The following is a 17,325-nucleotide window of genomic DNA, read 5'->3' as shown; positions in this document are numbered from 1 at the left end:
AGCCATGAAGATTAACATTTTTAACTTTTATTTTAACAATTTTCTAAGTTCTCCTTTCAAAGGCACTAATACTAATTTCAGTGAGCAAGCAGAGCATGTCTACAGATGACTGCTAAAAGCCAGGAATCTTAGAAAATGCCTTTAGGATTATTACTTGACATATGGCTTAATTTCCATAGCTGTTTTATGAGAAGTGGGAGAGAATTATTTTCCTGTAATCAAGTCTATCTTGTATTACTATGTCAAGGAAACTATAGTTAGTATTTGAATATATTCACTTTTGAAAGAAAAGAAAACCAGGTATTACTGACCAAAGTGTCACTTGCAGCTACTGACTCACAATTTTAAGTTCCAAATCATATCTTGAAAAACTATGTAAGAAATTTTTTTTCATATTAATGCGGACCATCTAATACTTATTTTTACCTTTTCAGGTTTTTTAGTTCTTTCATGGTTTGTTAGGTAAAGCTGCTATTTTGTGTGTTTTTTTCTTAAGAGAGAGAGAGAGAGAGAATTTTTTTAATATTATTTTTTAGTTGGCGGACACAACATCTTTGTTTGTATATGGTGCTGAGGATTGAACCCGGGCCGCACGCATGCCAGGCAAGCGCGCTACCATTTGAGCCACATCCCCAGCCCCTGCTATTTTGTTTAAGTACAGGTACTAGTATGAGTTCATCCTTCCATTTTTATGTGTTTAGAACAGAGTAAAGTATATGTTATCCTATTGCTTGTCTCTTACATACTTTAAGGTTAAAGAAGAGAGGAAATCTGGATATTTGCTTGTGTTTTTCTCATCCCTAGTCTCCCATGAATACATGACTTGATTTATCTTGATCAGCCTAGTAACTTGCTCCACATTTTTCCAAAAGTGCAAAGCAGTTTCGGCTAAAAATACACATATCAAAATGCTCCAAAAATTGTGGCCACAGCTCAAAAATGCTGATCAATTTTGAAAATCTAAATCAGCCCGGCCATGAAACCGAGGGAAGAACCTTTGTGGTGAAGGACAGATTTCCAACAATTCACCACAGTCCTGTTCTTAGCTAGCGTTTGTGCTGATGTTGCCAGACAACTGAGGAATAGATGCAAAAAGCAGGAAGCATTATTGAATTGAGCCCTAGCGCCAATTTGGGAAAAGAAAATTAAAATGTAAAAGAATATTTTTCCACTCCTGGCGTCTGAACATAAAATGGCAAAATACATGGTTACTGAAAAAATTACAGAAATTGCTAATTTTTCCAGAAAGTCAAAGTCAATTACCATTTTTTTTGGTGTTAAAAAATGCATACATTGATAGTTTAAACTTTTTTTTTTTTTTAACACGTAAGAAGTAGTTTTCCTGTAAGAATCAAAATGTGTATACATTTAAGTTGGGGGAAAAATCAAAATGTATGTACATTTAAGTTGGGGAAGTGTTTTGACATAAATGGCTGTGTGTGTGGTCTTATTTTAGTGTCTTTTGATATTTTTCAGGTGACACTTGAAGAATGGATGATGACGATTTTGGTGGTTTTGAGGTATGTATTATTATTTATGTTTGGGGGTTTTAACTTTTGTAAGGTTATGTATAATGCAGTAATCTATTTTGAAAATATATTATTTTTTGTTGGCATTCATGATATTTTCTTAATCACCTTGACTATAATCCTGGAATTAAAAAAAGAGAGAATTCAAGAAAAATTAAAAAGTATCATCCCTCTGAAAGTCAAAACTGATTGATTATTATTGAAGGTTTGGTTTTGCCCATAGGAATGATTTAAATTTAGGTAATTAAGTGCTACCAGTAGAAGCACTAAAGAAGAGGTTTTAAAAATTGTCAGCAGATGATTTTGCTGGGATACATATCTATTAGGAAATACTTGTGAGATGAGGAATGAGTCTTAGAGATCTTGTCACATTTGCATGTTTACACCTGTAACGAGTTGATTTAGTATATGAAGTACATAGCCTTTTGGTGGTTTATAAAACTAATTAGCATGTTTGTGTTATTAGATTATTCTCTCTAATAATTATTTGGTTGGATACTTTGTAAGTGGAAATTGTTAACTGAAGAAGCAGTGTCTTTTCCTTAATCCTTTTCAATGTGTGTTCATTTTATTGAAATATTTTATAACCCAGTTATTTTTATGGAGCCAGTATAGTCTTGCAGGAAAATCTCTGGATTAAGAGTCAGGATGCCTGAGCTCAAGTCCTGGAACTACCATCAAGTGAGCTCTGCGATTTTTTTTTCTTTTTTTTTTTAAAGTACAATTTTCACCTCACTTGGATTTGATAAAAAGTGAATCATAAAATTAAGGAATGTAATTAATGTCATTAATAGGATAAATAAGGTTTTAAGTATACATATAATGTTCTTAATTTTATGAAAGAATGGTGTTTTTTTTGAAGTTAAGATAACTTTCTGTTTTGTTTATATTCAATATCTATCAATATGGAGCTATTTAGTGTATAGACAAACCTACTTTTTGTATTTCATCTAACACTGGTTTTTGCTTAGCACATTTGAGTGTTTTCTGCATTTTATTTAGTATTTTAGTTTTTCTGAGGTGATTAAATCTTATTTATATTATTGAAATATAATATTTCCATATTATCATCTGGTTAATTGTTAAACAATTGTTAATTGTTTGGAAATTGTTGGCTATTTGGAGGATACAGTCAAGTATAATTCCCTTTGTTTAAGCCATCCTTAATATATAAAATATATAAAACTGAATGGGTAGTGCTCTTTGAGTAACAGTTACACCTCAATATTATGTTCAATCCATGTATTCCTTTCACTATTTCATAGGTGCAGTGTCAACGAACATTGTAATAATTGTTGCTATTAGGTTTCTTTTCATCCCAGCTGTAGAAGCATGTCAGGCTACTACCCTTGGTCATATAAAATATGTTTTTTTTTTTTTCAGCTTGTAGCAAGTAGTACTATATCCTGTGTCACTTAGTGCCTGTGGCAGATTGTTTCATTTGACTTCTCCTTGGCTGACAACTCAATGCAGAATTCAAATTGAAATTATGGCTCTAATTTTTAGTAATAATTTTGCTGTGACCTGGTCACCTAAGAGATAGAAAACTCTGTATTCTTATCCACAAACTCAAAATTCAGTAATTGACTGTCCCAAAATTGGAGCACTTGATCATCAAAATGTCAGTTTTAGGAATTTTCTAATCTTAATGCTAGTAAGTCCAGCTAGTAATTATTCAAGGAGCTAGAGAATTCCTTTCCTATTTTTTTTTAAATACCTAAATCTAATGTGAATTAATTTAAAAGATTTGGGTTCTACATTTTTATATTTCTAAATCCCTAAGTCTAATGTGAATTAATTTAAAAGATTTGGGCTCTATATTATTATATTTCTTATATGGATGGGTAAATATTGTGGTGAGTTAAGTTAGAAAAAAGTTTAAAAAAGTTTACAAATGAAAACATGATTAAGGATATATGAAATAAAAATTTCATTGAGATGAGATTTATTTGAATAAGGAAGAAAGATATTTACTTGAAGATAATAGGATATGGGCGCTGTGGGTGGTAATATATGGTAGGGAAGGCAGCAATAAACCCTGAAGAGCAACTGGGTATTTAGAATTTGGAAGTATTTGATGTTCTATTCTCATGTATAACTAATTAAAATAAATAAAAAATTAATAAATGTTTTTAGTGTATTACAGAAGATAAGCATGTAAAACTGGGATATTTGATCACTTAAATAGAATTCCTACTTTTTAGATCTTCTAAAATAATCTTGCCTTTTTGTTTATTTGTTTGTTTTTCCTAGGCTGCAGAGACTTTTGATGGTGGAAATGGTGAAACCCAAACAACATCTCCTGCTATTCCTTGGGCTGCCTTCCCTACAGGTACTGATAGATAGTAATTAGAAGTTTTTCCCCATTTAACATTTTTGCCTTTTTCAAAATCTTTTTCTACTTTTTCACTTGTCCTTCTCTGATCAGAAGATTGACTCTTTAATCTAGTTTTCATTTTAAAGAGAAAATTATGAATTACATTACAAATTCCATGATAATGGCTTGATCCTAAAAATGATCTTGGGAACATTAAATGAAATTAAAGTATAATTTATATTTTTCTAATTTATCTTAGTTTTAGAAAGGTGAGGTGTCAAATAATTTTTTAGTCTTGATCATTTGTTAAAGACTGCCATTTAATATCCTAAAAATAACATTATTTTTGCTAGTATTTAAATTGCTCATAGTAAAATCATTTAGAAATATTGAATATTAAAAATAAATCATCAAGGCTGGAGGTGTAACTCAATGGTAGAGTTTGTGCTTAGTATGTACAAGGTCTTGGGATTTAAACCCCCAACACACACACACACACACACACACACACACACACAAACACACACAGATGCACGCACAAGTCATTAAAGAAATTAAGTACAAAAAGTTATATTATTGAGAGATATTTCTAAGAAATCTAATGTTCAGTAGTAGTATAATTCATGTCTATATAAAAATTTGACTTTTCTAGGCTTTTTTTGTCAAATCATTATAAAGTTAGGGCTTAAAGACGAAAGTCTTTTTCTTTGACAGTTTTGCCTGATCCTAGATTATTGGAGGTATGCATCCTACAAGTGTTTATTGAGTGCTTAGTTTGCATTAGACCCCATGAGGATAGAGTGTTGTGTAGAGCATCGTCTAATCCATATTTCAAGGGCAAGGGCAAGCACATGCATACTTATTTTGGGAAGCACATTTGTCATTTGAAAGGAATGATGATTTTGTCACCCATTCATTTAGTAAATGCTTATTTCATGCCTGGTGTGGCTGAGTCAGTATATATTGTTAATCTTAACTTTGAAAGATGCATGTGATTTCAAAAGACAGATATGGGATAGTAGTATGTGATTGAACCCAGTGTCCCCTGCATGCGAGGCAAGCGTTCTACCACTGAGCCATAACCCTAGCCTCAGTAGGGGAGGATTTTGAAGGGAGGAAGACAAATGGAACAAAAATGCAACAGAGGAACAAAAAGGGATGGCCTAGTTAGAATGCTCATTCTTGCTTCATGTTTTGTGTGCTCTGCCCAGAATTGTCTCCCTTACTTCCCATGCTACTTTTCCCCATTCTTTACTATCTTACTTATTAATTATGTTATTTCTTGCTTTAATGTTTCTTTTTCTGTGAAACTTCCCACTAAACCCTCTCATGTCTACATGCAACTTATTATCCAACTTCCAGTTAGATTTTAAGTTTTGTGAGTTTAGCCATCATGTCTATTTATACTATTATTGTATCTTAACTGCCAAGCATAGTGTCTAATTTATAGTTGTCCCTTGATAAGTATTTGTAGAATGAATAATTGGAAAAAAATGAATGAATTTAGTAATGTTATCAATGAATAGATTAAGATGGCAGTGGAAATCAATAGGAAGCATAAGGACAATAAATGATATTTGTGTAATGGCTTAGAATTTTTATGTACAGAACAACTACCCTTTTCCTGTTGTGTAGATGAAAAAATGATAGTATAGGTACGTTTAGAGATGAAATTTAGTCTTTCTAATTCTATTTCAGTTCTTTTCAGTAACTCCATTTTTTAAAAAAAGGCACCAGGACTTTCTGACTAGATGTGATTGTGAAAGAGGAGTCAGATTGATTTTTGAGGTTTCAAGCCTTGAATATGAAGAAATGTTGTTAGTATGACTAGAAATAGAAATAGAGAATTTCGGGGTTGGTTTTAGAGAGAGTGGGGACATAATGAATTCTCTTAAACTTGTGTATTTAAGGTCTGTAGAACTGAGTAGAAAGGTCAGGGTTAGAGTTCTGAGCTTGGGAGTTGTAGATTAATCTAGAGATGTAACTCAGTGGTAAAGCATTTGTAGGCCCTGGGTTGGGTCCTCAGTATTAGATTAAAAAAAAAAAAGTCACAAAAAGGGGATCACAGGAAGAAACAGTGTATAGAAAGAGTAGGGCTGAATGGATTAATATAGGTGTCCATAGAGAATAGAGTTCTTTGAGGTAAGGGGAGGGTAGTCAAGTACTACAGCATAGAAATTAGAAAATTTTGAAAAAGCTATTATCAACTAGTGTCAAAGGCTGTAGAGAGGATGATTGGTGAGATTGTAGGTTCATGGAAAACCCATAGGTGGCTAACCATGGTTTTTGAGGAAATAGATTCAGTAGATTGGAAGTTGAAACCAATTTTTAACTTTCTATAAAAGCAGGAACAGAATCTGTTTTTCTATAATAACTTATGGCAGTATACTAAAGAATTATATATTATGGGAAAATTATCTAATTTCTGTTTCTCAGAAATGAACACTATATGATTTTTGTGTTCAAATCAACACTATATGATATATGTGTTCACTACATGATTTTTCAAGTCTTCAAAGTCTTCAAAGCCAAAACCAGTTAGAATTAAAGAACAACTTCTTTTCTGTGTGTGCGCACGCACACACACACACATACACACACAGAGTCTGTTCCTCACTTCCTTAAAAACAAAACAAAACAAAATCTCCCAGGGCTATAGAAAGTACTCTTTTGGGATTTTTTTTTTTTTTTTTTTCAGAAAGGAGAAAAAACAAACCTGGCTAAGGGTTGAAGTTAAAAACCTGGTACATGTTCTTCTAGCCAAAGCAATCTTTTTTCTCTTCCATAGGTAGTTTGTTTTCTTCTGGCTCCTGGGGAAGTCAGCCTCTGATTTAGGTAGCTAGAAAATGTTTAGATGAGAGTGATATGAATAGGCTAATTGGCATAACAATTTAATCATTTCTACACTAACACCAGTGAAGATAGAACCTTTAAGAGATCTGAGATTCTTTTCAGCCTAAGACAAATTTTCTCCTTGTTTTTTTTTCTACCTGAGGTATAGCCTCAGCTGTCTATGATATATATGAAAAATATTTCTTGAAATAGATGAATATTAATCAAGTTTTACTGTAGCTTAAAATCTAAGATAATAACTCAGTAATATTGTTTTAAGTTTTGAAGTATTCAGGGGGGAAATGAAAATCTTCACTCTTGGTGTTAGGTTAAGGAATTTTGTTAGAGTATAATGGACTAGTAGATCTTGTGTTTATACTTTTTCAGGACTCATGGTTAGATGGAGCATGATTTTTGTAATAGCAACAGGAATAATTAATGGATCTCTCCAAGTGTCTGTTTATAACCTGCCAATCTGTCAGTGGGTCCAGGTACCTCGAGATCTGCATTTTTCTGTACATTAGCATCATTAACATAATGGAGCCTTTTAAAATTCTAGCTTATATGTAATTCTGAAGATGAAATTAATTAATTAATTAATTGCCAGATAGCATAAATGAAATTCAAATTCTTATCTGTGGGCTTATATATATCATGTTAGAGCATCTAACTTGTAATATGTGTCTTTACACATCCATTATCAGGAATTAGAGAAGGTAAGTGATGAATATGAAATTAGCAATCTCTTCTTTACCTTTTGCTCTTACTCTCTATAAACATGGATATTATTACTTTATTTCAGTGAAAGCTATCCAAGAAGAATTGCCTTTATTCACACATTTTCCTCCTTTTCCATAGTCTTACCTTCTAGATTGCTTTCTGTGATTATTCTCTTAGAAGCCTGTGAGCTAAACTGTGATCTATGTAGTGTTTCTGTGCCTTTGCCATTGCTCCTAATTGTAATACCTTTCCTCATCTCCCATATGCTTACCTGAGTCATATTTTTCAAGAAAAGCTTTACACTAAATTTATTCTGAATTAGTTCTGTATCTCATTAACTTCTTCCTATGAGGAACTGTTATCATTTTATTCCTGCAGTACTTGTTTTGTTCTTAGTTCTTGCTAATTCATAGTTTTAAAAGTTGTGGTAAAACACATGCAACAGAATTTACCATCTTAATAATTTTAAAGTATATAGGTCAGTATTGTACCTTGTAAAATTGAAACTCTATACCTATTAAACAACTCCCCGTTTTCCCTCTCTCCTCAGTCCCTGACAATCACTTTTGTACTTTCAGTTTCTTTTTCTTTTTTTTTAATTGATTTTATTATTTTTTTGTACTTTCAGTTTCTATGAATTTGTTATAGATACCTCTTTAAGTAGAATCATACAGTATGTGTCTTTTGTTTTGGGCTGGGCATTGATCTCAAGAACTTGCATATGTTTGTCAGGTGCTATACTACTAAACTACATCTCCAGGCCTTTTGAGAAAAATTATTTTGAGGCAGGGTCTTGGTAAGTAGCTCAGACTGGTCTCAAATTTTTTATCCTTCTACCTCAGCCTCTTGAGTAGCTGGGATTACAGGCATGAGCACCACATTTGGCCAGTATTTGTCTTTTTGTGACTATCTTATTTTACTTTGAATAACATCTTAAAGATTCATTTATGTTGTAGCATGTGTCAAAATTTACTCCCTTTTTAATCCTGTGTAATATTCCATTGTGTATTTTGATTTCCTTTCTTAATACATTCATCTGTTCATGGATATTTGGGTTGATTCCACCTTTGACTATTTTAAATAAGGTTGCTATGAATATGGGTGTTTATTTTGTAATTTTAGTATCATTTTATCAGTATGACTCATCTCTCTGTTTCCTTTTTAGTCTGAGCTTTGGAGGACAGAGACCAGGTTTTAAACTTTTCCAGCCCCCAAGTGCCTAATATAGCACTATGCCTTGTTAAAAATCAGTGCCCACTATTTCTTGGTGATTAGTAGAACAGATTTACTTTCAGTTATCTTTTCTTGATTATTTTTAATTCTGTGGGGTGAATTAAATAGTCTTTCGATGATAAGTTAGAAGGGTGCAAACCTAAACTTTCCTTTAAAAATACATTAATCTTGAAAATCTTTGGTATTTATTCAAAGATAGCTAAGAAATTATTTCCTTTGGGACTTAGTTTACTTCTGGTCATCCTCAGTTCAGACATATGCCTAGAAATAATGATTAATAAGAGTAGCTATAGATTCTGTGAATGAAAGCACAGCTATTTTATAAGTCTGTTCTCATCTCTGTTCTAGTTCTGCTGTGTACCAATAGGTACCAGTAGAAGTTAGATCAAATTTTAGTTTAATATATTATAATTCTATATGCAATAATAGCACTATCCAATTCTCTTACCTCCTTTTTTTCTTATTAATTTTTCTAAAGGAAAAAGTTTTAGATTTTGTGCATAATAGAAGAAAGTTTTTGATTTGGCTATTTATAGGACTGTACTTTTTAGAAAAGGACTTTTCAGTTTTTGACTAGGAAATATATTGTTATTTATAATTATTCTAAATCAAAGATGTTTCTTTCATAAATGGACTGGTAATGTTCTTTTTAGGAAACTATGAGCAGAGACTTCAAAATTAATGGCTACTATATATGTGTACACACACACATACACACACACACACACACACACACACATGCATACACACAATATAGAGTATACCTATACTTACATTCTGATTTCTTTCTTTGTCCGCTTTCACCTTTAATGCAAGTTCTTTACATATACTCTTTGAAAGAAGGACCATGTCTTTAGTTGACCTTGCAAGTTCTAAGAATTGTATCTTAGTTTGGCATCTGTGGTTTTGATCATATTTTTTGATTGCAGTAGACCCAGAGTTTCAGAATTCATGGAATTTATTTAAATTAATTCTTTGGTTTGTTTTTTCATTCATCCTCCATTCTCTCATTTATTATATATTTGCAATTATACTGTGTAACAGACACTAAATGCCACGTGCTGTGAATTTTATTCCATTTTAGTGATGTTATATGAAAACTGTCACCTTGAAGGACAGGGTGTTTCATGAAATCTATTGTTAATATTGGCAAACACTTTCATCAGTAATTTTAGCTTCAAAACTTTGATAGCAGTTGCGTGAAAAGAATATTAGGTCAGAATGCATTGTTATGTTGCCATTTTGTGCAAAGTGGGTGGTGCTGTTTTACAGGCAAATGACTCTTCGCTTTTTACTTTTAACTGTATAAATATAAATTGTCTAGAAGGCGAGGTGGGAGGCAAAACCTTGAATACTGTCCTTTCCAATAATGTTTCTCAGTTCTTGTAGAACTACACAGACCACATTAGAATGCATTGACCATCAAAGGGAAAAACAAGTGGTCCAGATAGATACTTTAATCCAAATTAGCTCGTTCAAAACAGCTTATAAAGAGGGCAAACTAAACTGTCACAAGCCGACCCGTTAGAAGGAATAATGGGAATTGGACCAGCAGATGTTGAACCAAATAACTTAGATGTGGTTCACTTTGCATCTGGAGCTATTTGCATACAAAGCCAACAGGAAAGTTCAAACATTTTTCTTAAGACATTGGCAGAGAGAAACCTGGAAGACAGATGCCTTTTTGATTTCATGGTTCAGTTTTTCCATTCTCCATTCTCCTGGCCAGGAAAACCTAGGACAACAAATCGGTCATTTTATTAATATCCCATTACTCTCGTTGCTAACCCTGTTTTTCCAGTAGAATCTGTGTTACACATCTATGAGAGCTCAGAACCTGAGTCTACAAACTTTTGTTTGAGGAATAATTGTTTGAATATTTTTCTTCAGATTTATCTGTGACTTGCAGTGGTAACAATAAACATTAACCAAATGCATTGGTCTGGCCTATATTTGAGGTAAAATTTCAAGGTGACTCATTACATATTCACATAACTACTATGTAATAGGCAATATGGATAATGTTTAAAAACTTTCCATATTTTTTATTTTATATCTGTGTTAGACACTTTGTCTGGATTATATAAACACGATTCCATTGAAGTATAATTTAATAGCATCTTTACACAGATTATTCGAAGAGAAGACTGCCATATAGCTTCTTTTTACTACTTTCTATGTTTCTAGTTACCTTCCAGGTTATTGACTTACATTCTTTTATTCTGGAGTTAGTTTATTTTAATGACACCTAAGACAATAGCTTCCATAAAGTTCTGAGTTATTACTAAACATATAAGTATTAGTCTTCATGTGGGTTTTCAGTAATTTATGGCAGTCTGTGTTCATTAATGTACATAATTGAGGATTATACAAATAATATTTGTTATGACATTGGAGATGAGGTTTATAGTGTGGTTTAGAGTAACACTGAAAAGTTCTGGCTATGTTGTCGAGCTAACTGTAACTTCTCTGAAATGTTGATAATTAATCTGTTGATTGAAAGACTAAATGATATGTAAGTGTTCTTTAAGATTTCAAGTTCTGTGTTTGTTATTTATTTATTTTTTTCTGGTAACAGTTGTCTATAATATGAGTAGCTTCAACTTACTGGGTTTCATGGTGCCTAGTTTTAACTGTGTGGTGCACTGACAATAGAACTAATGTAATAAATTACATTTGTTCTAAAAACATAGCTATACACATAGAATACAAACATTAATATGAATAACTATAATACTTAAGACAAACTTGGTCCTCTTCTATATATTTTAATGATGAATTACTGTTTATATATATTTTTTCCCTTATAGTATTTTATGGTACCATCTGTATCTGTTCTGATTCGGAGTTTGCTTTTTACAAAGACTGGTGTGCTTTTTAGAACATTTTAGAATATATTTATATACAAATGAATAGCTTAAAAATAATGTTGTAGATATTTTCTGTTATTACTGAAAAAATTAAACTTTAGCAGTGATTTTTTTATATGGAGATAGTACTCTATCATTGTAATTCTAAATTAGCAAAAAAAAAAAATCTTTGTAGCTCAGTAGTAGTAGAAATCATTGCTTAGCAGTCTTATATCAATATATCTATTTAGTTTTCCTTCAGAATTACATTTCTTTAGCCTCATGAAATTACTCTTTATTGTTATTTTTTAAATTTATTTTTTAGTTGTAGTTGGACACAATGCCTTTATTTTATTCATTTATTTTTATGTGGTGCTGAGGATCGAATCCAGGGCCTTGCACATGCTAGGTGAGCTCTCTACTGCTGAGCCAGCACCCCAGCCCTTGTTATTGGTTTTTTTAAATTGCTTTTATTTTTAAAATACATGACAGCGGAATACATCACAATTCTTATTACATATATAGAACACAGTTTTTCATATCTCTGTTTGTATATAAAGTATGTTCACACCAATTCATGTCTTCATACATGTACTTTGGATAATGATGTCCATCACATTCCACCATCATTGCTAACTCCCTGCCCCCTCCTTTCCCCTTCCACTCCTCTGCTCTATCCAGAGTTTAAAATTCCATTCCATATATGCCACTTTTTTTTTTTATCTATTCATCTACTGAAGGTCATCTAGGTTGGTTCCACAGTTTGGCTATTGTGAATTGTGCTGCTATAAACATTGATGTGGCTGTGTCCCTTTAATATTTCTGTTTTTAAGTACTTTGGGTATAGACTGAGGAGAAGGATAGCTGGATCAAATGGTGGTACCATTCCCACTTTTCCAAGGAATCTCCATACTGCTTTTCATATTGGCTGCACCAATTTGCAGTCCCACCAGCAGTGTATAAGTGTGCCTTTCCCCCCACATCCTCACCAACACTTATTATTGTTTGTCTTCATAGGAGCTGCCACTCTGACTGGAGTGAGATGGTATTTTAGAGTAGTTTTGAATTGCATTTCTCTAGTTGCTAGAGATGATTGGGTTATTTGTTTTTTGGTGTTTAGCTTTTTGAATTCTTTATATACCCTAGAGATTAGTGCTCTATCTGATGTGTGAGGGGTAAAAATTTTCTCCCAAGATGTAGGCTCTCTATTCATCTGACAGATTGTTTCTTTTGCTGAGAAGAAACTTTTTAGTTTGAGTCCATCCCATTTATTGATTCTTGGTTTTAATTCTTGTGCTATAGGAGTCTTATTAGGAAGTTAGAGACTAATCTCACATGATGAAGATTAGGGCCTACTTTTTCTTCTAGTTGAATTCCTAGGTCCTTGATCACTTTGAGTTGAATTTTGTGTATGGTGAGAGATAGGGGTTTAGTTTCATTTTGTTGCATATGGATTTCCAGTTTTCCCAGCACCATTTGTTGAAGAGGCTATCTTTTCTCCAATGCATGTTTTTGGCGCATTTGTCTAATATAAGATAATTGTAATTTTGTGGGTTAGTCTTTGTGTCTTTTTCTATTTCTATGAGGAATGCCATTAGGATTTTGATCGGAATTGGATTATATCTGTATAGTGCTTTTGGTAGTATGGTCATTGTGATAATATTAATTCTGTCTATCCATCTTCTAAGGTCTTCTTTGATTTCTTCTTTGGGATTCTGTAGTTTTTATTGTATATTTCTTTCACCTCTTTCGTTGATTCCCAAGTATTTTTTTTTTTTTTTGAGGCTATTGTATGGGGTAATTTTCCTCATTTCCCTTTCAGAGGATTTGTCATTGATAAACAAATAACCCAGTCAATAAACGGGCCAAGGACCTGAACAAACACTTCTCAGAAGAGGATGTACAATCAATCAATAAATATATGAAAAAATATTCATCATCTGTAGCAATTAGATAAATGCAAATCAAAACTACTCTAAGATATCATCTCACTCCAGTCCTAATGGCAGCTATTATGAAGACAAATAACTATAAGTGTTGGGGAGGATGTGGGGAAAAAGGCACACTTATGCATTTCTGGTGGGACTGCACATTGATGCAGCCAATATAGAAAAAGCAATCATGAAATTCATCTGGAAAAATAGGAGACCCAGAATAGGCTAAAGCAATCCTTAGCAGGAAGAGTGAAGCAGGTGGCATCACTATACCAGACCTTAAACTATAAGACAGGGCAATAGTAACAAAAACAGTATGATATTGGTACCAAAACAGACTGTTAGACCAATGGTACAGAATAGAGGACACAGAGACTAATCCACAAAATTATAATTATCTTATATTAGACAAACGTGCCAAAAACATTGGAGAAAAGAATCAATAAATGGGATGGATTTAAACTAAAAAATTGCTTCTTAACCAAAGAAACAATCTATGAGGTGAATAGAGAACCTACATCTTTGGAGCAAGTTTTTACCCCTCACACATAAGATAGAACACTAATCTCTAGGTTATACAAAGAACTCAAAAAGCTACACACTCAAAAAACAAATAACCCAATCAATAATTGGTTATTATTCTTGTTGAAATTAGGAACTGAGACTACTTACTTTCCATTTTCTCTTGGTTGGGTTTTCAACCCCTATCCTATAAATATTTATTGTATACCAACCACAGGTGGCACAGTGGGAGCAAACAAGACAGACCTGGTTCTTGGAGCTTACAAGCTAGTAAGAGAGTGAAATTAAACAAAGAATTAAACAAATGATTACTGAATTATAACTAGGATATACTTTTAAGGGTGAGTACAGGGAAAGTAATTATAAGGGTACTGCTAATAAAGTGAAAACTGCATTCCAGAAGGGTTTTTAAGCCCAAGTGTGGGTAAGCAGAACAAAGGCCTATTCTGTTTAGGGAAGCAGGGCTTTCCTGACAGTTGTGCAGCAGAATCAGAAGGGGAGACGGGACATCTTTCTTTCCAATTCTAAATTTTGTCAATGTTCTTAGTCTCTCAATTTTATATATTTTTTTCTGATTTATTTATTTCTTTTCTTTGTTTTTTATTTCCCCCTCTATTTTCTTGAGTTTATCCTTCTGGTTTTACTGATTTAAAAAAAGTTTCCTACTTATCTCATTAATTTTATATATATATATATATATATATATATATATATATATATATATATATATATATGTATTTTAAATTTGCTCTAATTAGTTACACATGACAGTAGAATGCATTTGGACACATTTTCATAAATGGAATAACTTTTTCTTCTGGTTGTACATGATGTAGAGTTACATGGGTTTTCCCTCTTATTACTACTTTTACTACATTCTGACAATTTTGTGTATAGTCAAATTTCTGTAACTTTTCACTTTGTAACTTAATTTGAGATTATGTTACTAGGCACATCCATATTTGGGATATCTGTTTGGGTTATTGAACTTTTTATCATTAGGTCTCTAGGTTTTTTTTCGCCTCCCAAGCCATTTTATCCGATAACAAATACAGTAGCTCTGTTTTGGTTAGAATTTAACTAGTATTTCTTTTTCCATCCTTTTGTTTCTTCATCTTTTTTTATCTTTATATTCTTTAAAAAGCATAATCTGGTAGTCATTGTCTTTGAATTGAAATATTTCATTCATTTATATTTAATGTAATAAATTATATGTGTATATATGAGCATATATACACACATACACATCTGTTACAAAAATGTATATATATATATTTATGATTTTAATTTGGGCTTTCTTTTTGTATTGCTATTTTTTGTTTCTTTTTCTTTATCTTTTTGAGTTGATTTTTAAATTTCCTTTTGCTCCTGCTCTACTAATTTGAATGTACTTTGCTTCTCTTCTTTTGGTGGTTTTTCTAGAAATTTTAACAAAGATTCTTAACTTATTAAAACCTAAAACAAGGGCTGGTAATGTGGCTTAATGGTAGAATGCTTGCTTGTCATGCTTGAAGTCCTGGATTTTATCCCCAACACTTAAACAAACAAACCAAACAAAAATGAATGTCATTTGTCTTTTGAGTATCTTTGTCTTCCACGTTTCCTTGTGGAAGATTTGAAGTTTTTAAATTTCCTCTCTCTGTTATTATGCTATTGTTGTCTAATAGCATAATAACATATATGTATATGTATGTATATGTATACATAAATCTATATTTATTACATATATATATAAAACATACACACATACATACATATGTACATATACATGCATATATACACACTATATGTGTATTTACATAATATAAAGATTTTATGTGGGTATATAATATTTAATACCAATATCTATGTTTATGTGTGTGTGTATCATATTTAACTCTACAAGACATTATTATTAGCATCACTATGCTTGTCATTGTACTTGTAAGTTACTTTGACTTAGGTTTCTAGATTGCCAGTCATTTCTTTTCTCTGCATAGTGCTGACATTACTCCACTGTTCTGTGGTATCCATAATTATTGTTGAGAAGTTAGTTGGTTGCTTTAATTGTTGCTCCTTTGAAGGAAAGTGGTCTTTTCTTTCTTGCTCCCTTTAGAATTTGCTTTGTATTGTTGGTATTCTGTAGTTTCACTGTGATGATACTAGGTATGAATATCTTTTTATTTTCCTTGATTATAATTTGTTGGGTTTCATGAATATTTCGATTGAACTTATAGATTCAAGAAACCCAATGATCTTTAGATTCAAGAAGCTCAACAAATTATGAAAAGTACTCTACTCTTGAAAATTCTCAGCCATTGTGTCTACCCACTTTGGTTTTGCTTCATTTTGTCTCTCCTTCTGGGACTCTAATTAGACTTTTAAAAACTCTACTGTTGATCTCTTTTTCACATTTTCACACTCTGGCTGTGATACAGTCTGAGTAATCTCAAATATATTTGTTATTTCACTAAATCTTCACCATTGTCTTTAACTGATGTCAAACTTATGCATTCAGTTTATAATGTCAATTTTGTCTTTCTTGTTTCCTTCTTCCTTCCTTTCTCCTCTGTTGTCCCTTCCTCTGTCCTTGCCTTTTCTGCTTTTACTACTTTGTCTATTTTGAGATCATATTACCAGATGCATTTACATTTAGAATATCTGTTTCTTTCCCTTACATTCTTCCTTGCTTTCTTCTTCTTCCTCTTTTTTCCTTTCTATTTTTGACGTAGTGCACTATTATTTGTAGGACATTTTCTTTCTTGTCTTCAAGGATGAGTGTATTAGCTTTGGTTCACTTTTATCCTGGGAATATAGTTATTTGTAGCCCCCAATTTAAGAGGTAGGGTACTTGAGTAAATCCTGAACTTTTCTTTTTTCCTTGAGGTCCTGAAAATCCAGTTGAGGTTTACAAAGTTTGGCAGATATGTTTAGGGAAAAAGTTTCTCATCTCCCCTTATGATTAGTTTTTGCCTGATTATTTCTTACTATTTTGACCAGTTTTCAGATAACAATGTATCTGAACAACTTTTTTTGGTATTGTTTTGTACTTTTAATTGCTTTCTATGGGTGGTTTAGATAGATACGTAGTCTTACTTACTTTTGGAAGCAGAAGTTTTTAGTCTTAAATTAAGCAAAATATAAAAAAGCCTTGTTATCTATGCGGTCTGCTAGTTGATGCCTGCTTTTAAAGTTAACTTTGTCAAAAGTGATAAAATATTGTTATGAAAAATGATGCAGATTTGACTTTTATTTACTAGATTCTGATATTTACTGTCTCTAGTGCTAGGCCATTTGTGTACCTTAATGCATTTCCAAATGTTGTATCGTCACTCTTATAATATATGCTGTGCCTAATTAAAAATGATGAAGTCAAATGGCTAGAATTAAAATTAATTGTTTTGAATGTT

General features: G+C 32.1%; 1 protein-coding gene across 2 annotated transcripts in view; it reads left to right on the top strand.

Moving 5' to 3' along the window:
- The window catches only part of Ccdc91 (coiled-coil domain containing 91), a 351,748-nt gene that overhangs the window by 79,132 nt on the left and 255,291 nt on the right, over positions 1–17,325 (top strand). The window contains exons 2-4 of one of the 2 annotated variants that reach the window (XM_071610023.1): positions 537–661; positions 1,477–1,520; positions 3,783–3,861. In XM_071610023.1, the coding sequence (XP_071466124.1) occupies positions 1,491–1,520; positions 3,783–3,861 (109 nt within the window). In that variant the 5' untranslated portion in view covers positions 537–661; positions 1,477–1,490. The remainder of the gene's footprint in view (positions 1–536; positions 662–1,476; positions 1,521–3,782; positions 3,862–17,325) is intronic. The other variant, XM_027934258.3, reaches the window with a different exon arrangement.

The sequence above is a fragment of the Marmota flaviventris genome, chromosome 3, assembly GCF_047511675.1.
Source record: "Marmota flaviventris isolate mMarFla1 chromosome 3, mMarFla1.hap1, whole genome shotgun sequence".
Taxonomy (NCBI): Eukaryota; Metazoa; Chordata; class Mammalia; order Rodentia; family Sciuridae; genus Marmota; species Marmota flaviventris.
The sequence above is the reverse complement of the archived record's forward strand: the minus strand, read 5'-3'. Positions and strand labels throughout refer to the sequence as shown.